Genomic DNA, 26,573 nt, shown 5'->3' on the forward strand with positions numbered 1-26,573 from the left:
AAAGTCACATCACAATCGATACTTTCCGATAGGCAAAACAAAATGCATTAATAATGCACTACATGCTTTTCTGCCACGTGTCCATTGAAGTCTATTGAACCAAAAATGCACCGTATTGCATTTAAAAAAGTTCCTGACCCTTTCCAAAAACACAGTTGCTGAAAAACATATAGGTGTGAACATGTCCCACAAGAAACCATGTTAAATGGACTGTAGTGCTGTTTTGTTACGGTTTTGGGGTTGTATTCGATATATGCAAACAGAGTAGAGAGATCACACAAATACTTAATAATGACACATACAGATAACAAATATTAGAAAAAATAACAAGAATACTTAACTAAAGATGCTCTTTCTGCCACGTGTCCCTCCATAATATTGTGTGGCCGATGATCAGAGCAGACGCATGCATAGCGTAAGCTCTGGGTCAAGACAAATATTTCCAGTCTAGCTGTGTTGTATACTGGATTTGCTTGTAGGGAATGTCCAGCCCCCCCATTGCAAACAACATAATGACCTTCTAAGGAAAATTGCACATTCCAGCAAAGGAGAGTGGGCTGGCTAGTCCATATAGTCACATTCCTTTGATATTTAAGGTAATCAGACTTTGTCCTCGCATAGCCCTTTAACCAAGGCTTGGAGGCATTCTTAAACATTTGTGAGGCCAACATTACAAAGGAAATATGTACTTTGCAAGTTCCCAATCACTCCACCCCCTGGCTCACAAATATCATACAGTATTGCCTCCCACTGTACATAAAGGCAACATGACAACAGTGGAAAGTACCTAATTATTGTAAACAACGGAATAATTAATGTGTTCTTCCACACACATACACCCGACCCCCCCCCCCCGGGTAAAATTTGGCTAAATTTACCTTAAATGAAAAATGGGGGATCTAAAGTGTATCTATCTAGAGTGTAGATACCTACTTTCCCTGTCTGATTTTACCTACACAGAAAATCTCATTGTTCAATCTCATCGCTATGTTAGGGCTGAAAAATAGAAAAATTATCCAAAATTAAAAAAAAAAATAAAAAAAAATAAATGATGGACTAACTAACAAAGGAACCAAATTTTCCCTTTCAAGAATTCAAAAGCACATGAGCAGAAATGAACATCAGACTTTCTTTTCCAAGAGTTTAGAAGTGTAGGAGATTGTCAAAGTCCTTCACATTTGGACTGTCAAGTCTTAGACATCCGATGATCAGATTGCAGCTGCAGTACAGCAATTGCAACATTGTAGAATACAAAGTCCATTTCATCCTCTGGACTATAAACAGTTCACAAGTCATAGACCTGCAGGCACTTGGCCATCATGGCAGCTGGAACTTTTGCTTATTTTTACAGACAGTTCAGGTACTTAACCATCTGAATAAATAGAAGAGTTCAGGTACTTGACCATCAGAACAGATAGACGAGCTCTGGGACTTGACCATCTGAACAGATAGAAGAGTTCAGGTACTTGACCATCAGAACAGATAGACGAGCTCTGGAACTTGACCATCTGAACAGATAGGAGAGTTCAGGTACTTGACCATCAGAACAGATAGACGAGCTCTGGGACTTGACCATCTGAACAGATAGGAGAGTTCAGGTACTTGACCATCAGAACAGATAGACGAGCTCTGGGACTTGACCATCTGAACAGATAGAAGAGTTCAGGGACTTGACCATCTGAACAGATAGAAGAGTTCAGGTACTTGACCATCAGAACAGATAGACGAGCTCTGGAACTTGACCATCTGAACAGATAGAAGAGTTCAGGTACTTGACCATCAGAACAGATAGACGAGCTCTGGGACTTGACCATCAGAACAGATAGAAGAGTTCAGGGACTTGACCATCAGAACAGATAGAAGAGTTCAGGAACTTGACCATGAGAACAGATAGAACAGTCCAGGGACTTGACCATCAGAACAGATAGAAAAGTTCAGGGACTTGACCATCAGAACAGATAGAACAGTTCAGGGACTTGACCATCAGAAGAGATAGAACAGTTCAGGGACTTGACCATCAGAACAGATAGAAGAGTTCAGGGACTTGACCAACAGAACAGATAGAAGTGCTCTGGGACTTGACCATCAGAACAGATAGAAGAGTTCAGGTACTTTACCATCAGAACAGATAGAACAGTCCAGGGACTTGACCATAAGAACAGATAGAAGAGTTCAGGAACTTGACCATCAGAACAGATAGAACAGTTCAGGGACTTGACCATCAGAAGAGATAGAGCAGTTCAGGGACTTGACCAAAAGAACAGAGAGAATAGTTCAGGTACTTATAGTAATAATACTTGACCATCAGAACAGATAGAACAGTTCAGGGACTTGACCAAAAGAACAGATAGAACAGTTCAGGGACTTGACCATCAGAACAGATAGAACAGTTCAGGGACTTGACCATCAGAACAGATAGAACAGTTCAGGGACTTGACCATCAGAAAAGATAGAACAGTTCAGGGACTTGACCATCCATAACAAAACAAGTGCGTTTCTGCAAAATGCACTAAAAAACACATAGGTGTGAACTAGGACTTAGGAGGGAGGATCATTACCACCTGTCACCCAATCACACTCTGCCAATGTCTGACTTTCAGATGGCCTTGTCACTTACACGGGCCTTTTTCAGCAGGGATGGTTGAATATATTATATACACTGACAACTAAACATGGCAGAAACTTACAAGCTGTTTCGTAGTTTGAAAACAACACTGAATCAGTCTGAACTCCCTTTTACAGTTTTTGAAAATAATATGGCATCATGGCAAAAGCGTATTACAGCATGCTTGTATTGTAAAAAAGATAAAACGAATGATACGAGAGACTCCTATTTGCATTTAGTATTACAGAAAATATTAAAATCTGCCTCTAAATTGTGTGTGGCAGTTTGCCAAGAGTTTCTTTTTTCACCAACTGTTCACTTTGAGAAGTGCGCATAATATACCGTGTTATATTGGGTGTATTCATGTGATACCGAGGATCACTCCATCCCAGAACTTTAATGGAAAGGATTAGCGTAATTATTTTCGCTTGTTTATGAGCTATTGCAATTATGTTGCATAGTTTTACGAAGCGAGACAAACTCTTATCTGGAACTTGGCATAGTGCTGATTGAATACCAAGACGTGAACTAGCAATTGATATCGTAATACAAGCATTACCCTTCTTAATTGTTATGACTTGCAGTACAATAAAATACCAAGCAAGACAGAAATAGAGATTAGTAATAAAGCAGGGGTCTCTGAACTTTCAGGGCCAGTTTACTATCCTTCAGACTTTAGAGGGTCCAGACTGTGGCCAGTGGGATAAAAAATGTCCTCGTGTTGATAAAAATGACCCATTATCGGTGTCAGTGAGGGGAATAGTGCCCCACTGTTGGTGTCAGTGGGATTAATAGTGCCCTATCATTGGTCTCAGTGGAAGGCATAGTGCATTACTGCTGGTGTCAGTGGGAGAAATAGTGCCCCGTGGTTGGCATTAGTGGGAGAAATTGTGCCCATCATTGGTGTCAGTAGGAGGAATAGTGCCCCATCATTGGTGTCAGTGGGAGGAATAGTGCCCCATCATTGATGTCAGTGGGAGGAATAGTGCCCCATCATTGGTGTCAGTGGGAGGAATAGTGCCCCATCATTGGCGTCAGTGGGAAAAATAGTGCCCATTATTGGTATCAGTGGGAGAAATAGTTCCCCATCATTGGTGTCAGTAGGAGGAATAGTGCCCAATCATTGGCGTCAGTGGGAGAAATAGTGCCCATTATTGGTATCAGTGGGAGGAATAGTGTCCCATCATTGGTGTCAGTGGGAGGAATAGGTGGGAGGAATAGTGCCCCATCATTGGTGTCAGTGGGCAGAAAATTGTCCAATTGGTGTCAGTAGGATTAATAGTACCCCATTGTTGGTGTCACTGGCAGGAACAGTGCCTCATATTTATTGTCAGTGGGAGGAATAGTGCCCCAAGGGCCGGACAAAGGCAAGTAAAGGGCTACATCCAGCCCCCAGGCCAGAGTTTGGAGACCACTGACATTAAGTCGGGCTCCATTCAAACGGGCACAATGGGGCTCTTATAAATAAATTAGTGTAGCGCTAAACATGCAAATAAAACAGTACCATTATAATGCATAATACATAATATAATTAATGTGATAAGTGCTGTGATCCTCACAGTGCTCTTAGACCACTAGATACCCTCGTAAATATCACTCTCTTACAAATAAAAACATTACAATCATATTCCAAAAAAATATATTGTGATAGTGCCACTTCAAAAAAATATAAATAAATAAATAAATATCGGGTGATGGTGCCACTTCAACTCCATTCAATGTCCAATATTCCAATTCAAATCCATCTATTCCAAGTGTTCTCTATAAACATGCACAGTGTTTATATATAGATAGTGCCACTCGTGAACCAACACACTTCTTTCCACTTCGGCTGCAATGCCTGCTCACCTCCTTCCTGCGACCCCTAGGGGCCCACAAGCCTTTAGGATCACCTTGGATCCTCAAAATTCCTGGTTTGGCACCTTCCTGATATTCCTCCTATCAGGCCTCCTCCACTCCTTCACTGTTATGCCTCACAGGCTCCTCACCAGCGATTGTATTCGGTTGTACAGCGGCAATTCCGTCCCTATATGGGCAAACTGCAAACCTCTGATGATACTTCCTGATAACCAGGAAAATGGCGTCCCACACCGGAAGTGCGACACTCCGGATACCGGAAGTTGCGTCTTAGCTTTGGGCACCCCCTAGGGGTCGCAGGAAGGAGGTGAGCAGGCATTGCAGCCGAAGTGGAAAGAAGTGTGTTGGTTCACGAGTGGCACTATCTATATATAAACACTGTGCATGTTTATAGAGAACACTTGGAATAGATGGATTTGAATTGGAATATTGGACATTGAATGGAGTTGAAGTGGCACCATCACCCGATATTTATTTATTTATTTATATTTTTTTGAAGTGGCACTATCACAATATATTTTTTTGGAATATGATTATAATGTTTTTATTTGTAAGAGAGTGATATTTACGAGGGTATCTAGTGGTCTAAGAGCACTGTGAGGATCACTTATCACATTAATTATATTATGTATTATGCATTATAATGGTACTGTTTTATTTGCATGTTTAGCGCTACACTAATTTATTTATATTTGGACACTGATTAGGGGTATCGGTTTGAGTGTTAGCAGCATATCAATCAGGAGGGGGGTTTTCCATAGAAGCGCAGGAGGATTTACAATCAACAATGGGGCTCTTGCTGGTGAAAATTATCAGATTCTTACTGATGATACTGAATGCTGTTTGCGCATCCTGCATGGAACCAGCAGCCGCTGTCAGCGGCAGCTGTCAGATTTGAACTTATCTGAATGGTTACATGGGAATAGAGCCTCAATGACCTTGGACACAGCCACTGTGCGGACAGGGTTGGGGTTTCTAAGGAGTTTTGGCCACACACATTCTGGCTGAGTCCAGAGGTGGCTGCACCAGGCTCTGGAAGGATCCTGACAATATTGTTAGGATCTACCCCACAGCCTGACTGACAGCTGGTTCCACCTTTCAGGCTTGGCTGATAGCTGGAGTCAGCAGCTCCCATCCCCTTCTGAACCCAGTACCATTGAAACTTGACACTAATGCTGCAGCATGAAAGTGAGTATAAAGCAGGGGCGGACTGATAACTCATGGGGCCCCCGGGCAATAGGGGATCATGGGGCCCCTGTGTCCTTGCCCAAACTCAAAAAAGCCTATGAAAAAGGTACCAGGGGCATCTCATGGGGCCCCCTACTGACCCCGGGCCCTCGGGCAGTGCCCGAGTTTCCAAATGGTCAGTCTGCCCCTGGTATAAAGGCTTGTTTTTATCTTCCATACTTCTCCTTTAACTTAGCATTCCACAGCAACTTGTCATTACTTTCCTTTTACTCCCCCATCACTTCATTCAGCTGCCTGGAAAAACATCAAGCAGTGTGCAATCTACAAGCCGCTTACACAGCTATATGGACTGGCCATCTGATGCTGATTAGTCCAGCATTACATGCTCATCCATACCTAGAACTATAGTTCTCACCATTGAATGGATTATAGGGAATAAAGGAAGAAAGGTAAGTATGTACTGGAGGGGGTGGGGCACACTGTCTTAGTAGCTAGCCCCTCTGGCTTGCAGCACTGGGGTGAGAACTTCGGACTGGACACTATCTGCCTAGAGTTTGCATGTTCTCCCTGGGCCTGCGTGAGTTTCCTCCATGTGCTCCAGTTTCCTCCTACAGGTCAAAGACATGCTAGTAGATTAATTAGCCCTAGTCAAAAGTTCAGAAAATCAAAGCGCTTAGGTCCCCCAAGTGGACTATAGAGAGGATATATGTCCCAATACAGGGGCGGACTGACAACTCATGGGGCCCCTGGGCAATAGGGGATCATGGGGCCCCTGTGTCCTTGCCCAAACTCAAAAAAACCTATGAAAAAGGTACCAGGGGCATGTCATGGGGCCCCCTACTGACTCCGGGCCCTCGGGCAGTGCCCGAATTTCCAAATGGTCAGTCCACCCCTGTCCCAATATGTTCAAATTGACAATTATTGAGCCGTCCACTTGAATGAAAGCCACAAGTTTTTTTCCACCAGGCTGACAATAAAAGCTCTGGGCAATCAATCAACCAATAACATAAGCACGACTCCACAGCCATACATGAGAAAACCCCACTTACATGCCTCAAGAAGGATGGTGATATGCAGGGAAGAAGAACATTGGTACAGGTGTGTGCAGGACCTGGTGTTTCTCAGCGGACAATTCCAGACAATGGCCGGTATATTCGGATACATACTGCACAAACCCGAAATGATACGCTGGAAGCCCTTGGTGGGCTGTCTCCAAAGTGAAGCAGGAAACAACCAGGAGCCGACTCGGGGAGTTGCTATGATGACACGTTTTGCGCGACTGCACTTTGTCAAGTCTTAATTAGCCCTAGTATGTGTGTACATACCGGCTATGCACGTGTTATCACATTCTGCATGCCAGCTCCATGCCAAACAATCGGAAAGGGTTGAAGAAAAGAAGTGGCAACCTAACTTGCCAAGAAAATGAAAACGGCTTTAAAGTATATTAGACTTGGTGGCTAGAGAGCTAACCCATAGAATCGCTGAGAGTCACATACAGCTAAAAGGATATACTGTATACATACATACAAGTATATACTGCCGGAGATGAGGGACTAAAGCAAACCCGTTGCTTTGCCCTGATGCCCCATTCATATGAGGTGTAGTGGGAACTTGCATTCCTGCCCACGTTTTTGTGTTTGCGTGTTTTTCGTGCAACACATACACATTACTATGATGGGATGCCCTACACACACCAAACACACCAAAGAGCTCCTGCACCTGATCAGGCAGTGATCTTTGCACAGTTTTTTTACCACGTTTTGCCACGGTTTTAGCGCATTTTGTCGTGGGACATAAGCCGTGTCTGCTACCAAAGTTTGGAGTGCCATTAGAAATGAAGACACAGCAAGCATGATGCATACTTTGGCTCACTTTGGCACATTTTCCATGCATTCCTGGGAAGCGCAGATGTGAATGGGGCTTAAGGCTGAACTCCAGATAGGCAGCTGAATACAGAGATGAAATTATAGCTGATCCCGAAACTTAGATGATGTCAAATTAGGACTGATTTTCATGAAACTGGTATCACAACTGAATTCGAATTTCATTATTTAATGAAACTGAGGGGGTGAGGTGGGGGGTTGAGAGGGGTTGGGCTCCGTTTCCTCCACCCCCCTCTGCCAATCCCTCCACTGGCTTCCGATTGCGCAACGGATCAAATTCAAAATCCTAACATTGACGTACAAAGCTGCCCACCATACTGCCCCGAACTACATCACTAATATCCAAGTACCACCCAACACGCACACTCCGCTCCTCACAAGACCTCCTTCTCTCTAGTTCCCTGGTCTCCTCCTCCCATGCCCGCCTCCAGGACTTCTCCAGGGTGTCACCCATCCTCTGGAACTCCCTGCCCCAACCCATCAGATTATCACCTACTCTCCTCTCCTTTAGGCGCACCCTGAAAACTCATCTCTTCAGGGAAGCCTACCCCACCCCCTGCTAACTTGCCGACCTTCTCCACTCTTCCTACCACTCCATCCCCCAGAGCTATCTCCTCCTGTACCACTATCCCATCCCTCCTAGATTGTAAGCTCGAAAGAGCAGGGCCCTCGATCCCCTCATGTTTTGCATTGTATTGGTATTGTTCTGTCACATGTTCTGTCCCCCTTTGTAATGTACAGCGCTGAGTGAACTATTGGCGCTTTATAAATACTGTATAATAATAATAATAATAATTTTTACCAGTTCAGATTGTCAAAAGGCTTTTGGAAGAAAGGGATCAAAAGCTGCTCCAAACATGGTTTCTGCCTTATCTACTTTTGCAGTTGACTGGGCATCCGTAGATTGACTATCAGTTCCACCAGCCTCCTAGTATCCCTGGTAGAATTTTTTGTGACATATCCTGTTTTTGACCCAATGACATCATCAGGGAGGACTATCAGAGGGTTTGCCTACAATTTACAAAACTTTGCGTCAGTTGCCCCTATAATAATAATAATAATACAAAATCTGGTCTGGATTCCCATGCAATGGGCCTTTTAACTTCCAAAGGTGTGTGAATTTTTTTAAAGTTTGGCCAAACCACCATAGATAGAACTTTTCAGATTTTCACTTATCTCCAGCTAAAATGCTCATATATCTTATCTGGCAAATGATTTGTAAGCTCTGTCCAGCCACATTTGAGATCCATACACCTCTGTAGCTTCACAACCAGACAAAAAAGCCAGAGAAAAGTCAAAAGTCCTTATCTGAAGTCTTGTTTTATGTCAGTGAGTCCTGAAGCGCAAAAATCAGTTTTAGATCAGCAGTGAAATCCTCCAAGTGAAGGGCAGGTGTCTTATAAAGGAAATCTGTACTGAGGAAGCAGTGAGACATTGCTGCCCTTTGCTGTATATTCATTGCCTAGCTGGTATGCAGAATCAACAGTTTCAGTACTTTTTGTGCAACTGACCCAGAAGAATGCAGATCAAGAATTCTATTTTCAGTTTCTAGCCTGATCCTCATTCTGAATCAGTGACTTTGAAACATTTAAAGTGGTTGTAACCCTCAGACATGAAATATGAACAAATCCTATCCCTCTGTAGTGTGTACTTGTCTCAATTAAGATCACAAAGTGTCATTTCTGTCTGCTAAGTTTTCCTGACACCAAGAGAAAAATGGTGACAGGGGAGGGACCTCCAACAGATTGACAGCCTCAGCTCTGTTCCTATGAGCTGTATGGAGGGGGGGGGGTGTCTCTTCCCTCCAATCAGCTCTCAGAGCTCTCCTTACTGAGCTCTGCAGAGTGTAACTTCAGCTCTCCACCCACTTTTTTCTCTAGCTCAAACAAGCTTTGAAAACTCTGAAGTTTGCACAGATGTAAAGAAGAGAGGACTTCAGATAACCAGGTACAACTTATGCAGAGTGTAACTTCAGCTCTCCACCCACTTTTTTCTCTAGCTCAAACAAGCTTTATAAACTCTGGAATTTGAACAGACGTAGAGAAGAGAGGACTGCAGATAAACAGGTACAACTTATGCAGGAGGATTTGTTTCATTTCTGTGTATCACCTGTGGCTAATCCCTTCACTGGGGATATGGAAGAGTTTACAAACACTAAGTTGCTTGATCAGCATGACAGCCAGACAGCTAGCAATGTGAAAAGGCCACCACTGGAGCCTACATGTTTCTTTCAAACATGTTAATCCCCCCATTCTCTTATATCAGCCATTCCAAACCAAGGTTCAGTGAAACCCTATGGTTCCTCCAGGGGTGGCTAGGTGTTCCTTGAGCTGTACCCCAATCTGATGTGCCTGCTGTATTTCCAGGACCATGGCCGCAAGGAGTCATTCTAGCCACCCTGTAAGGGGGCATTCTTCCCATCTACCACCACCAATGTAAGGGGCATTTTGCCAATGACTACCCAATGGACTAACCTTACCAGGAGTTTCCTGTGACTTGAACATGATTTCAAGGCTTCCTTTAGGGTAAAATGGCTGAGAAAGGTTGCCTTCTATAGTAATCAAAAAGGAAGATATATGAATTACAGCAGGCTAAATAGGGAACAGCAAGCAAGTAAAAGAAAGTGAATATTTCATTAAAAATTGGTTTCAGCTAAACATGAGAATAATATGTCACAATACACAATTGGAAGCATGATATTGTTCTCCTTTAAAATTTTGTGGAGACCTAATGTAAAAAAAATATGTTGCTTTCATGCCTCAGATTTCACATTAGCAATGTTAATGCAATCTGGATTTTATTTAATCTTATAACACACAGACGTGTCTATAACGCGGTGAGACTGGTGATCATTCGTCCACATCCAATTAGCTTTTCATGAGTCTGTGGTTTCTCTGTGCTCTAATATTGATTCCATGATCATCTTTCATATTAAGCTGATATGTTTGTAAGAAACGACTTTTGACTACGGCATATTTAGAACCAATTCGAGGATGAGCGCTTCTGATGATGTCAGATTCTTGATGCGCATTACCCTTCTGTCTAGACAGGTTAATAGGAAGCAATTGTGTTTAGGGGAAAAGCTTTGCAGGCCGGTTGCTGTTTGATAACGCATTGTGTCGGGTGGTTTCTGATACTTAAATCTGAGCTTCAGGCAGATATAAATTAATGCAGCTCTGTAATCAGTGATATATTATTAAATGCATTTGCGAATACAAACAGTTTAAGTACCTGGCATCAGCTTCTTGCAGCCCCTGTAGAGCAGAGTTGGAATGTGAGCGGAAGCAGCAAAAGGAGTCAGTTCATTTCCTGACAAGAAGCATGCTGATAGGAGTAGAGAGCAGAGAAACAGAGAAATCTGCTCACCACTGTGCTACTTCTCCTTTCTCTGTTCAGTCATAGGCTGGGGAGGTACAGTGGGGCAAAAAAGTATTTAGTCAGCCACCAATTGTGCAAGTTCTCCCACTTAAAAAGATGAGAGGGGCCTGTAATTGGCATCATAGGTAGACCTCAACTATGAGAGACAAAATGAGAAAACAAATCCAGACAATCACATTGGCTAATTTTGAAAGAATTTATTTGTAAATTATGGTGGAAAATAAGTATTTGGTCAATATCAAAAGTTCATCTCAATACTTTGTTATATATCCTTTGTTGGCAATGACAGAAGTCAAACGTTTCCTGTAAGTCTTCACAAGGTTGGCACACACTGTTGCTGGTATGTTGGCCCATTCCTCCATGCAGATCTCCTCTAGAGCAGTGATGTTTTGGGGCTGTCACTGGGCAACACGGACTTTCAACTCCCTCCAAAGGTTTTCTATGGGGTTGAGATCTGGAGACTGGCTAGGCCACTCCAGGACCTTGAAATGCTTCTTATGAAGCCACTCCTTCGTTGCCCGGGCGGTATGTTTGGGATCATTGTCATGTTGGAAGACCCAGCCACTTTTCATCTTCAATGCCCTTGCTGATGGAAGGAGGTTTGCACTCAAGATCTCACGATACATGGCCCCATTCATTCTGTCCTGTACAGTTGCAAGAAAAAGTATGTGAACCCCTTGGGATTACGTGGAGTTTTGCATGAATTGGGCATAAAATGTTCTCTGAACGTCATCTAAATCACAACAATAGAAGAACACAGCCTGCTGAACATAATACTACACAAACATTAGATGTTGCCATGGTTTAATTGCACATAACATGTAAACATTCACAGTGCAGGGAGGAAAAAGTATGTGAACCTTTGGACTTAATAACTGGTTGACCCTCCTTTGGCAGCAATAACCTCAACCAAACGTTTCCTGTAGTTGCAGATCAGACCTGCACAACGATCTGGAGTAATTTTGGACCACTCCTCTTCACAAAACTGTTTCAGTGTAGCAATATTCTTGGGATGTCTGGTGTGAATCGCTCTCTTAAGGTCATGCCACAGCATTTCAATCGGGTTGAGGTCAGGACTCTGACTGGGCCACTCCAGAAGGCGTATTCTGTGCTGTTGCAGCCATTGTTTTGTTGAATTACTTGTATGCTTTGGGTCATTGTCCTGTTGCATCACCCATCCTCTGCGGAGCTTCAGTTGGCGGACAGATGGTCGTACGTTTTCCTGCAAAATGTCTTGATAAACTCTGGAATTAATTTTCCCATCAATGACAACAATCCGTCCAGGCCCTGAGGCAGCAAAGCAGCCCCAAACCATGATGCTCCCTCCGCCATGTTTTACAGTGGGGATGAGGTTTTGATGTTGGTGTGCTGTGCCTTTTTTTCTCCACACATAGTGTTGTGTGTTCTTCCCAAACAACTCAGTCTTGGTTTCATCTGTCTACAGTATATTTTGCCAGTAGTGGTGTGGAACATCCAGGTGCTCTTTTGCAAACTTCAAACGTGCTGCAATATTCTATTTGGACAGCAATGGCTTCCTCCATGGTGTCCTCCCATGTACTCCATTCTTGTTTAATGTTTTCCTTATTGTAGATGTGTCAACAAAAATGTTAGCATGTGCCAGAGATTTCTGTAGGTCTTTAGCTGACACTCTGGGATTCTTCTTTACCTCATGCAGCATTCTGCGCTGTGCTCTTGCAGTCATTTTTACAGGACGACCACTCCTAGGGAGAGTAGCAACAGTGCTAAACTTTCTCCATTTGTAGACAGTCTGTCTTACCGTGGACACATGAACATCAAGGCTTTTGGAGATACTTTTGTAACCCTTTCCAGCTTCATGCAAGTCAACAATTCTTGATCGTAGTTCTTCTGAGAGCTCTTTTCTGCGAGGCACGGTTCACATCAGACATTGCTTCTTGAAACCAGTAAACCCAAAACAGGTGTGTGTTTTTTAAGGGCAGGACAGCTGTCAGCAACTCATCCAATATCATCACACTGATTGGAGTCAAGGTTGGCTCACTCCTGACTCCAATTAGCTCTGGGAGAAGTCATTAAGCTAGGGCCTCACATACTTTTTCCTCCCTGCACTGTGAATGTTTACATTGTATGTGCAATTAAACCATTGCAACATCTAATGTTTGTGTAGTATTATGTTCAGCAGACTGTGTTCTTCTATTGTTGTGACTTAGATGACGTTCAGAGCACATTTTATGCCCAATTCATGCAAAACTCCACGTAATCCCAAGGGGTTCACATACTTTTTCTTGCAACTGTATATGGATCAGTCGTCCGGGTCCCTTTGCGGAGAAACAGCCCCAAAGCATGATGTTGCCACCCACATGCTTCACAGTAGGTATGGTGTTCTTTGGATGCAACTCAGCATTCTCTCTCCTCCAAACACGACGAGTTGTGTTTCTACCAAACAGTTCTATTTTGGTTTCATCTGACCATATGACATTCTCCCAATCCTCTTCTGGATCATCCAAATGCTCTCTAGCAAACTTCAGACGGGCCCGGACATGTACTGGCTTAAGCAGGGGGACACATCTGGCACTGCAGGATCTGAGTCCCTGGCGGTGTAGTGTGTTACTGATGGTAGCCTTTGTTACGTTGGTCCCAGCTCTCTGCAGGTCATTCGCTAGGTCCCCCCGTGTGGTCCTGAGATTTTTGCTCACCGTTCTTGTGATCATTTTGACCCCACAGGGTGAGATCTTGCGTGGAGCCCCAGATCGAGGGAGATTATCAGTGGTCTTGTATGTCTTCCATTTTCTAATTATTGCTCCCACAGTTGATTTGTTCACACCAAGCTGCTTGCCTATTGCAGATTCAGTCTTCCCAGCCTGGTGCGGGTCTACAATTTTGTTTCTGGTGTCCTTCGACAGCTCTTTGGTCTTCACCATAGTGGAGTTTGGAGTGTGACTGTTTGAGGTTGTGGACAGGTGTCTTTTATACTGATAACAAGTTCAAACAGGTGCCATTGATACAGGTAATGAGTGCAGGACAGGGGAGCCTCTTAAAGAAGAAGGTACAGGTCTGTGAGAGCCAGAAATCTTGCTTGTTTGTAGGTGACCAAATACTTATTTTCCACCATAATGTGCAAATAAATTCTTTCCAAATCAGCCAATGTGATTGTCTGGATTTGTTTTCTCATTTTGTCTCTCATAGTTGAGGTCTACCTATGATGCCAAATACAGGCCTCTCTCATCTTTGTAAGTGGGAGAACGTGCACAATTGGTGGCTGACTAAATACTTTTTTGCCCCACTGTATGTCTAGGACAGAGTTTCTCAACCAGGGTTGAGTATTTCTGTCTCTCAGATAAGTTCTTACTGACACCATTGATATTTTTAGCTATCTGTAAGGGGGGCAATTCTTCTCATTGATCACAAGTGTAAGCAGCCTTCTACCCACTGACCATCACACTAATGTATCATAAGTTGTAGAAATTGTACTTTTTAGCAGGGGTTCCCTGAGACCAGAAGGTTATTTCAAGGGTTCCTCTGTTTTGAAAAGGTTGAGAAAGGCTGGTCTAGGATGATTTTGTCCTTAGAGGAAGAAGGATGAATGATGCTGGTCATCAGACTGAGGGTATCTAGTAATGGAAAAGAATTACTGCAGGGAAATTTCTGGATTGAAAGTGAATATTGCAAAAAAATTTATTTTTTCACAGGCTGGGGTGGGCCTAGAACAGTCTGGGCTCAAAGGAAGTAGCTGTAATGTTGGCCCTCAAACTGGGGACCTCTATTAGCAGAAACACATACTGAATTGAAGGTGAATTTTGCAATAAAAGCTGGCTTTATTATTTTATTTTTAATGGGCTAGTCATTTGTATCTTTTTTATATTTGGTTGGAGTTCTGCTTTGTTGGACTGCAGATTTCTGGCTATAGCCTTTCACAGTATGCTTAATATAATATTCAACTGTATGCTGGCTGTAATGTTCTACAATGTGAGGCTGTTACTGTACTGCTTCTTCTTTCACTGTTCGGTCACAAGCTGGGAGGGTGGTTCCAGGATGCCCTGGGCTCACAGGAAGTGGGTTGAAGGATGCTGCCAATCAAACAGAGGAAATCTAGTGGAAGTGCATGGAAATTTTCTGGAAAAACTTTTTTTTTTTAATTTTTCCTTTTAATGGCATGTATATTTTTATCCTGTTACTTTTGGACAGAGTTCTACTTTAACAAGAAAGTTAAGGATTTCACTATTCCATATTTCAAAAGTATGATCGACCACTTTGGCATAATAACAGAAGAAAAATAAATCTTATGTATTCAAATGTAGCGATCTCCCATGAAGAGGCCACTGAGAAGATGCCCAGGTCTCCCTTGCTAATAGAGAGGCTGCCTGACACAGGCACAGGTCCATGTACACTGACAATACAGGCTCAGTCTATGGAATGTCTTTTTGTGGCTTTTTTTTGCAGAACTTGAACAGGAGGGGATCAGAATACTCCAAATCGATGTTAGAAATCAACAGGAGGACAATCTTCACAGCACCAATCCTTACAGCTGCAGTTACACATGAAAGTTCCAAATCAGGTCTTACTCACAATGTTATAGGAGCTTACTGCCACCCAGCGTCTACATGACACAAGTCAGCCAAGGAGACAAAGATCCTTCTCTAGACCAGAACTCCAGGGCAGGGCCCTCCAGCAAGAAATCCTTTAAGGATATTCTCTAGACCTCCAGCCCAGGACCTGCTGACACCCAGACTACAACTCTTGGCTCACAATAGCTGTCAACTAGGGGCAGCAACCCTAGGAGAAGATGACGCCTCCTACCAGAGATAGAACACTCTGAAAAGGCCTTCCAAATATTTATCACCTTCCTCAGTCATCTTCTTGGTGCCTTCTTGCAGGGATTGGCCGGGCTCTGATAAATACTCATAACTGAGTGAATGACTCTCCTTGCCCCCTTTTCTGGAAGTTCAGGACAGGAGCAATCAATCACCCAGCCTGGAAAACCCTGACCAGACCTAAAAAACAAATCACCACTCCAATGAGGACAGTGAAGCCAAAATTTACCCAAACGTTTTGGCAGGGGGCTACATATGCGTTTACCAATTCAGATGTTACAAATAATGGACCCTTTTTTAATTATGCATAACTTTTACACCAGTGAATGGACAAATTAAAAGATCCACCATTTAAAAAAGGTTACATATACAGTACTTCAAGCTGCTTTGCATGCCAAATCTATCAGCCTTAGCCTCTATCTGCCTGCTCATTATGGGACATGACACCTGTTAACATAAGGTGATATGAGATGACAATAATAAGAGACTGGCTGGTATTTTTGTGAACTAGTATCTAATGGAATGCAATTAGGTTTTGAACCTGTCCTAAAACTAGAGATTGAAGTACAACATTAACAGCCTTGGGTAGTCTATATCAGGGGTCTCCAAACTTTCTAACTAAAGGGCCAGTTTACGGTTCTTCAGACCTTAGGAGGGCTGGACTGTGGCCAGTGGAAGTAGAAAATGAACCAGCGACAGTGGGAGTGAGAAATTTACCAGGCTTGGTAGTCAGTAGGAGTAAAAAAATTACACAGTGTTTGTGGTTAGTAGGAGGAGGGATAATACCCCATCATTGTTATTGGTAGGAGGAATAGTGCCCAACCATTGGTGTCAATGGAAAAAGTAGTGCTCCATCATTGGTTTAAGTGGGAGGAATAGTGCACTATTTTTTGTTTGAGTGGAAGAAACAGTATCCCATTGTTGGTATCAGTGGAAGGAATTATGCCCTACTACTGGTGTCAGTGGAAGGAATGGTACCTCAACCTTTTTGACAGTGGGAGGAATTGTGCCTTGTGTCATTGGGAGGAACAGTGACCCAAAGGCCATAAAAAGGCAAGCAAAGGGCCACATCCAGCCCACGGGCCGCAGTTGGGAGACCGCTGGTCTATATGTACAGCTTGATGTTAAGTAGCACTGGTTATATTGTATTACTGTAGGGGACTGTGCAAGTGAGGCTCCATGCACACTGACTTAAACATTGCTTCTTCCACAGGAGTTTTGTGTTTTGCTTGTAGAAGCAGCTCAATGTTAACCTATGTGTCCATGCACATTAGGATGATTAGAGGCAAATTTTGAGTTCAACGTTTAAACGCCAGAAAAAGAAACCCTTCTGGTTTGCATTTTTGATTGGAGCTTTGTGGCAGAAAAAATGCTAAACTCTTTTAAACTTGCTGAACTGTGTACAAAAAGCTCTATATCAGTGTTTTTTCCTGCCAAGGTTACTGGCATTTTTTTAAAGCCTAGTGTGCATGGAGCCTTAAGATTTTGGCACAGCTGATGATATTATCAGTCTTCTAGTCTCTACATTTTCTGAATATATCTTACAACCATTTAATGGCAAGTTTCAGCTGGTATGAGAATTGGATTAAAATGAGGATACCAAAGATTAAAAAACCTGGCCTCAGCTTGCAGAAGTCCAGTAGGGGTGTACAATTAATTGGCTAATAGACACGTGCAATTTGTTTCGTTACTGATCGAAATTCGGATAAAATTTTCATTATTACATCCAAATCTCCAAATAACAGTAATGAACTTCAATGAATCCAAAATAAATTGTGATGAAACAATGACATTAATTCATTTCATTTGGATGCTTGAAGCAGCTGAAACAACGAATGATCCAAATTGATGAGTTAATCGCTGATTGCTGAGGAGTGGTCGGGCGGCCAGCCAGCCTCTCCCTAACAACCATAACTCATCTGCTCTCAGCGGGATTACCCGCTGACAGCAGAATGTACGCAAAACAAGTACAATTTTTTTAAAAACATCATGGGGATCCTTCCCAGTCAATACCATGCCCTTGGGTCTGGTATGGATTTTCAGGGGAACCTCATGCCAAATGTTTTTGCACCTTGTCCTCATGTTGATGAGGGCAAGGGCCTCTTCCCCACAACCCTAGCCAGTGATTGTGGGGGTCCAGGGAATCTGGAAGCCCCCTTTAACCCCCCCCAATGTTCGGGCCCCCCTATGTGAATGAGTTTGAAGTATATAGTACCCCTACTCATTCACCAAAAAAAAGTCAGAAGTAATTAAAAACACTAACACAGTTTTTGACCTTTTGGTTAAAAAAAAAGATAAAATACACATCATCCTATGTAGATCCAGCATCTTTCTTGATGAAAGCCGACCCGTCCGGTGACTCTGCCCCATATCTACTTAGCAATGGGGAAGAAGCGGCTGTCATTAGGCGAGTGTCTCTCGATGGGACTGGTTATGTTCGGCGATTGGCAGGATTTTCTTTTTTCCGTGCTGGTGAGCATTCATCGTGATTGATGTTGGATTTACATTGGGGAATATGCATTCAAAAAAAAAACTATGTTAGTGTTTTTATTTACTTCTGACATTTTTTTGATGAATGAGTAGGGGTACTATGTACCCAGTGCCTATTCACATAGGTGAGGGGGCTGAGATCTGGGGGCCTCCTAGTTAAAGGGGGCTTCTAGCATCCAATAAGTCACCTCCTGAACTACCACAACCACTATCCAGGGTTGTAGAGAGGAGGCCCTTGTGTTCATCGACATGGGGGGGGGGGCGCTCGCTCATTATTATTATACAGTATTTATAAAGCGCCAATAGTTCGCTCAGTGCTGTACATTACAAAGGGGGACAGAACATGTGACAGAACAATACCAATACAATGCAAAACATGAGGGGATCGAGGGCCCTGCTCTTTCGAGCTTACAATCTAGGAGGGAGGGGATGGTGGTACAGGAGGAGATAGCTCTGGGGGATGGAGTGGTAGGAAGAGTGGAGGAGGTCGGCAAGTTAGCAGGGGGTGGGGTAGGCTTCCCTGAAGAGATGGGTTTTCAGGGTGTGCCTAAAGGAGAGGAGAGTAGGTGATAATCTGATTGGTTGGGGCAGGGAGTTCCAGAGGATGAGTGACACCCTGGAGAAGTCCTGGAGGCGGGCATGGGAGGAGGAGACCAGGGAACTAGAGAGAAGGAGGTCTTGTGAGGAGCGGAGTGTGCGTGTTGGGTGGTACTTGGATATTAGGTCAGTGATGTAGTTCGGGGCAGTATGGTGGACAGCTTTGTACGTCAGTGTTAGGATTTTGAATTTGATCCGTTGCACAATCGGAAGCCAATGGAGGGATTGGCAGAGGGGGGTGGCGGAAACGGAGCGGTTGGAAAGGTGAATGAGTCTGGCAGCCATATTCAGGATCGACTGAAGCGGGGATAGCCAGCGGCGAGGCAGGCCAGTGAGGAGGGAGTTGCAGTAGTTGAGTCGTGATATGATGAGGGACCCCCTCATACCCCCTTTTTCTGGCTTGCCAGGCTGCATGCTCAGATAATCAGATAATGGTCTGGTATTGATTTTGGGGGGACCCCACACCAAACTTTTGCCGTAGGGTACCCCTCAAAATCCATGCCAGACCAGACCAGGGTCTGTTTTTGTATTTTAGTTTTTTAAAGCCAGCACTTCTTTTGTGTACATCTTGATGTCAGCCTAAAAAAAGAAAATGAATGCAGCCACCACATCTAATGATTGGTAAGCTGCAATATATTACATTTTTTGGTTTTGGGTTTATTATCGCTTTAAGAACATGATGTAATTAAAATATCACATTGGTGGCATGAGTAGAGTATTCCATAGACACCAGTGCAAACATAAATACATTTCCCTCTTGACACAACTGAATAATCTATACAAGAACATGGGAACATGACAGATGACAAATACTCTTTATTTGGATGTCTGTATCACCGTCCTTTATGACATGATCAAATCATTCAGACGATGTTTGATATGACAGTACTGCTTCAACCATTAGACAATCAGGTAATGGTTTATAGACTGTGATGGATATGTTCTGTCTTCCAGGTCAGCTGCAAAGTCCTGCAGTTCTTCCATCAGTATATGCTGGGCTGTAATTATTTCTGGATGCTGTGTGAGGGCATTTACCTCCATACGTTAATAGTGGTGGCTGTGTTTGCCGAAGAACAGCATCTGCATTGGTATTACCTCCTGGGCTGGGGTAAGTGCCAGACTCTCTATAGCTTACTCATTCTGAAGCCAAAATGCCGTTATCCCTTCCAGCAATCTACAAATACCTACAAACAGGGAAAAAGAATTATGTTATCATTACAAATGGCATGGAAAGAAGGAAAACAGGTCTTATCTGTGTAAATGTATGCCACTTGGAAAGAAGTCTTGTTTTCTATGGCGGTAAATGTGACTCTGTTTATACTGATCATACCCAAAAATAATTCTAACAACCATGCCGACGAAGGAAGTTATAATCATATCTCCTCCTCTGATCTGAATTCAGGCAGTGCTAATATTTCTGTCATTGAAAGCTGACCTGAACCTAAAAAGTAAAGATTTACTATGTTATAGGAAACATCTAGAAATGGTAGTTGTGCCCATGCAGGACCAAAAAAGTCTACTTTTTTTTCTGGAATTCTCCTGAAGAAGTGCAATTCATTGAATGCAGGGCCAGATCTAGGGGGTGCGCCATCAAAGTTCTCCTTTACATCAGGTGTCTCCATCAGTGTGGCCCTTATATCAGATGTCCCCACCAGAGTGTCCCCTTACATATAAATAGTTATTCCCATCAGAGTGCCCCCTTACATCAGGTGTCCCCATTAGAGTGCCTCCTTACATCTGCTGTCCCAATCAGAGTGCCCCCTTGCATGGATTGTCCTCATCAGAGTATCTCCTTATATCAACTGTCTGCATCAGACTGGGTCATGGATCAGTGGATGCACTCTCAGAGACCTGCACAACTAAAATCTGGGGGAGCACAGCCCACCCCAAACCCTGATGTAAGGGGTACTGTGATAGGAACACTGATGTAAGGGGCACTCTGATGGGAACACTGATGTAAGGGGGCACTCTGATGGGAATAACTATTTATATGTATGGGGACACTCTGGTGGGGACATCTGATATAAGGGGCACATTGATGGAGACACCTGATGTAAAGGAGAACTTTGATGGGGACCCTGATGTAAGGGGGTACTGTGATAGGAACACTGATGTAAGAGGGCACTCTGATGGGAACACCTAATGTAAGGGGGGCCACTCTGATGGCAAACTAATGTAAATGAGGACTCTGATGAGTAGACATGATGTAAAGAGGGACTCTGATGAGGACTCTTGACATAAAGGGACACTCTGATGGGTACCTGATGTAAAAAGGGGGACTCTGATGGAGACACCTGATATAAGGGGGCACTCTGATGGAAACACCTGATGTAAAATATATTCTTCAGATTTTTTTAACATATAAAAAAGTAATATGTAAAAATATGTATAAACTTTATGGAATAAAAAAAAATATGTTAAAATATTTGTAAATGCATAAAAAAATGTAGATTTGTATTTTTAAAGACATACAGTATATTTGAAATGTATTTTTAAAAATATTTTCATATATTTTGTAATAAAAACACATTTCAACATACTGTATATATATTTATTGAAATATATTTTGAAATATATTGAATATGGCCAAAATTGTAGCATTTCAAATATATGGCAATATATTTGGGAAGAATATTTTTTAAATATAGTTCAAATATATTTGTCTTTCATGTGGGTCACCTTTTCCAAAGTTTTTAGGCCAGTCCTGTGAGGTTTCATTATCTCTTGGCCTGTTCTTCTCTCAAGAGACGCATGTAAATATTAGAATTCCTTGAAAGAAGGACATCAGGAGTGGGCCTTTCTAGGCAGACTTGCATGCAGACCATCCTAGAAAACACCCACATGTGATGCTAAGCCTCCAAGAATTAAAGTCCAATAAATGATAGGAACAGGCCAGGCACAATAGGGCTAGGGAGGAAGGGGCTAGATGAAACTTCATGTCCTCCAGCCAGGAAATGAAGCTGGCTCTGTCTGGCTTGCTGCAGCGTCTAATACAGATTGTGAAAAACAGTGTGCAGCTAAATCAATTTTGGTACAGTAGAGGAATATATATATATAACTGTGCAAGACTGAAGTTACGGCTGGAGTTCAACTTTAACAAGCAGAGAAACAGTTTAGGACCCAAACCCTTTACTGACCTCTGCAGCAGCATGTTATGTGGAGTAAGTCATTCTCAAAGACTGAATATAGAATTTGAAGTCTGGTTTTAATACCTGCTGTTTATCTACATTGGAAGGTTGGCAGGCTGTCAGAGGACATAAGTGGAGAAGAGCTGTGATACAAATAAGCACAACAGACATAACTTATAGTTAGTATGATATGTCCCTTGTGCTGATTCCTCTTCTTCTTAGAGACATCTTCTTCTGTACCCCCCCCCCTCCCACACACACACACACTGGCGTAATCTTCCAGTGTGTTGCGGGCATTAAAAAATGTGTTACTACATTACACATTCCTGATGTGTTCCCACTGTACCATGTACTTGTATGAAAAAATATCCTGTTCTCTTTGTATTGCTTTCTTTTGTGAAATCCCTGGTGTTCCTGCCAGTCCCTCTTTTTTTTTTTTTTTCAAAAACTGACAACACTAGGCAGGAGAGCACAGCATGGTCAGTTCCCTGGTTGTGCTGGGAACTCAGTCTGCTCTCCTCCAATGATCAAACTTGTGCTGACACCCCCCCCCCCCACAGCCATTCACTGGGAAGACCAGTGTGCTGCTGTTTCTCCACCCCCAACTCTTTATGCAGCTGAGAACAGAGAGTATATGTTTTTTATACATATACACCAATGTTTTACCTTTTTTTTCTATTTTAAACTGTATGGGTTGTTTTACAAGGTGAGGGCTACATATACTTTAATACAACTAAAGGGTTGTCAGAAGTGCTCATCTAGAGAACTCTACAATGCCACCCTTTCCAGCCAGATCCACCATTCATAGAAGCTACACAACATCTTCTATGAAGGACACAAGATCTATGATTGGGGGAGCGTAGATGGTTGGTAGTTCTACCACATTGTATTTATGAAGAATATGGAGGCAGGATTGGTTTGAGGGGTAGGATGGAGGAAGTTTTCTAAAAGAAGAAGAATCAGCCCAATGGTCACATAACATTAATTGTAAGTTATGCCCCTGATATTTATGTTCTTGGTTTTAGCTAAATCTAGGCTTTAAAGTGTTACTAAACCCTGGACCCTGCATTCACTGTATCTGGTCTCCATGGACCCTGCATTCACTATATCCGCTCTCCCCGGACCCTGCATTCACTATATCTGGTCTCCCCGGACCCTACATTCACTATATCTGGTCTCCCCGGACCCTGCATCCACTATATCTGGTCTCCCCAGACCCTGCATCCACTATATCTGGTCTCCCCAGACCCTGCATTCACTATATCTGCTCTCCCCGGACCCTGTATTCACTATATCTGGTCTCCTGGACCCTGCATTCACTATCTCTGGTCTCCCCGGACCCTGCATTCACTATATCTGGTCTCCCACAGTACACACAATATGGAAGTGCAATTATTTTAGTAAATATAAACTGCTAAAAACCTTTTCTCATCAGCAGTATATAGCCTTTTTACACAATGCAGAGGATTAACCCCTTAGGTTCCACAGTGAGTATAACAAGCGTGCTTTACTGCATATACAGACTGATTGTACTGTTGTGGGTTTAGTAACACTTTAATATCTTCACAGCTACAGGGGTCAGTGAATTTTTGTTTTAAAGCTCTTTTACTGGTGGTTAGGAAAATGTAAATATGTTAATGTTAATATTATGGGCACAGGTGCACTTTACAGAGCACACAATAAAAACCATTAAACTGGTTACATAACATAACATTATATCATATCAGTTGTACATTCAAATTTAATTTTATATTGGCTTGGCTAACCTTTATGTTCTCCTGTCCCTGTTCAGGGTTCCCTTTAGTGCCTACTTCAATTCATGCTTTTGCAAGGACAAAGTACTTTAACGACAAGTAAGTGATAAAATGTTTTTGTCAGTTTTAGCTACATTATTGCAGTACTCAAAAATAGACAAATGTCCCTCACACTTAAAGTTCAAGAAAAGCCATATAGTTTTCTATGACAGTCTGTTTTTTAAACACTTGCCACGTTTTTTTTAAAAATACAATAATGGTTTAAAGCAGTGGTCTCCAAACTGCAGCCTGGAGGCCAGATGTGGCCCTTGGCTTGCTTTTATCTGGCCCTTGGGCCATTATTACCCCCACTGTCAGAAACATTGGGGCATAGTTCCTGACACTGACAATGAGGCACCAAGCCTCCCACTTACACCAACGATGGGGCACTATTCCTTCCACTGATATGAATGGTGGGGCACTATTCCTCCAATTGATACCAATGATGGGGCACTATTCCTCCCACTGATACCAATGATGGGGAACTATTCATCCCACTGATACCAATGATGGGGCACTATTCCTCCAATTGATACCAATGATGGGGCACTATTCCTCCAATTGATACCAATGATGGGGCACTATTCCTCCCACTGATACCAATGATGGGGCACTATTCCTCCCACTAATATGAATGATGGGGCAATATTCCTCTCACTGATACCAATGATGGGGCAATATTTCCCCAACTGATACCAATGATGGGGCCATATCCCTCCCACTGATACCAATGATGGGGCAATATTCCTCCAACTGATACCAACGATGGGGCATTATTCCTCCAACTGATACCAACGATGGGGGAATATTCCTCCAACTGATACCAATGATGGGGCAATATTCCTCCAACTTATACCAGTGATGGGGCACTATTCCTCCAACTGATACCAACGATGGGGCACTATTCCTCCCACTGATACCAATGATGGGGCACTATTCCTCCCACTGACACCAATGGTGGGGCACTATTCCTCCCACTGACACCAATGATGGGGCACTATTCCTCCCACTGACACCAATGATGGGGCACTATTCCTCCCACTGATACCAATGATTGGGCACTATTCCTCCCACTAAGACCAATGATGGGGCACTTTTCCAACCACTGACACCAATGATGGGGAAATATTCCTCCCACTGATACCAATGATGGGGCATGATTTTTATCACTGATACCAATGATGAGGCACTATTCCTCCCACTGACACCAATGATGGGGCACTATTCCTCCCACTGACACCAATGATGGGGCACTATTCCTCCCACTGACAATAATGATGGGGCACCATGCCTCTCACTGACACCAGTGATGGGGCATGATTCTTATCACTGATACCAAAGATGGTGCACTATTCCTACCACTGATACCAATGATGGGGCATGATTCTTATCATTGATACCAATGATGGGGCACTATTCCTACCACTGACACCAATGATGGGACACTATTCCTACCACTGACACCAATGATGGGACACTATTCTTCCCACTGACACTAAATATGAGACACTATGACTCCCCCTAATACTGAAGAGGGGATACTCTACTCCCTATGACACCAAGAAATTTTCTACTCCCACTGGCCACAGTTTGGCCCTCTTAAAAATTGAAGGACAGTAAACTGGCCCTTTTGTTTAGAAAGTTTGGAGACCCTTGGCTTAAAACATTTCTAAAAGCAAATATTTCTGTTAAAATAATATACACGATTTACTCGCATGCTCTGAGCAATGGTAGAGGTCAGGGAAAGGGTCCTTCCTCTTCGGGATGGGACCATATGACACTCCCAGGGCTAGGTTCACAACTGTGCAGGTGATTGCCCTTTATGGGACTGAACCTGTTCCCACATCCGCAACCACCTGCACAGAAAAACATGCTGCCACTCAAGGGATGCGTGGAGGTGCCATTTAAATGATACCCTCAAGCAAAGGAAACTGCACCATAGCTTCATGCACTGGGAACCTCACTGAACTTGCGTTTCCGTTTGGGCAGCATTTTAAAAGATGACAGCCTTTTAGAGGTTTGGCAAAGACCAAGCTAAATTGGTGTTCAGCTGAGCCGAACCTTTGTCTGCAGTGGGAAGTGAAACATTTAGCAGTGTTATTACTACAGCTTTTTGCTCAGGGCTGCTTGTTGTTAGTGAGCTGGTGGTTGCCAGCATCCTAGCAACCAGTATCCCCAACTGGCCCACTTAGCTGTCAGCTAGGGATTCCCTTCTGACCGGTGAATGTAAACAAAGGGGTACAGATAGCCCCCCAGTGTGGGGTCCTCCTCATAGCTCATACCAGACTCTTCAGGCCTGGTGTGGATTTTAAAATGGTAGTAAACACCGCTTGGTGACTTAGCCTATAACACAGCATACCTGTAGGTACTAAGAATATTTTGTGCATCATTTCGGAGATATTTACATTTCTACTGCTAGTGATGTCACCGGTGCATGCACACCATGCTCTGACAGGACAGGACTGAGTATGCCATCTCATCAGAGAGCTGTGCTGCAATTATCGCATCATCGCAGCTCGGGTGGTCAAATGACTGGAGGCAATGAACCCAGAAGAAAGACCGGGTGAAAACGGGAGCCCTGTCAGCCTTGACAGCGCACCGCTGGAGGGCTTTGTTTTAATGTAAGTCTTCGTAATGTTCTAGTACGCAATGCATACTAGCACATTATGCCCTGAACTTTCAAGGGAGAGGGTGTTTTTTTTTAACTTTACTACTGCTTTAAGGAGGAACAAGAAATAAAGTACGGGGTCCCCTCCTTGACATCTATACCAGACCTCATGAAGGATAAGGGTCTGGTATCAATGAAGGGGAATCTCCAGCCAAATAAAATAATTTGGCATTTTTATTGTTGCCCTTTAGGCATGATT

At 43.1% G+C, this 26,573-nt stretch overlaps 1 protein-coding gene across 1 annotated transcript in view; it reads left to right on the top strand.

Annotated features, from left to right (window-relative positions):
* Positions 1-26,573, top strand: part of CALCR (calcitonin receptor) — a 394,427-nt gene that overhangs the window by 318,257 nt on the left and 49,597 nt on the right. The window contains exons 8-9 of the mRNA XM_089692113.1: positions 19,740-19,893; positions 23,706-23,766. Of these exons, the coding sequence (XP_089548239.1) occupies positions 19,740-19,893; positions 23,706-23,766 (215 nt within the window). The remainder of the gene's footprint in view (positions 1-19,739; positions 19,894-23,705; positions 23,767-26,573) is intronic.

The sequence above is a fragment of the Staurois parvus genome, unplaced genomic scaffold (assembly GCF_062004578.1).
Source record: "Staurois parvus isolate SC_StPar_1 unplaced genomic scaffold, SC_StPar_1.0 ptg000576l, whole genome shotgun sequence".
Taxonomy (NCBI): domain Eukaryota; kingdom Metazoa; phylum Chordata; class Amphibia; order Anura; family Ranidae; genus Staurois; species Staurois parvus.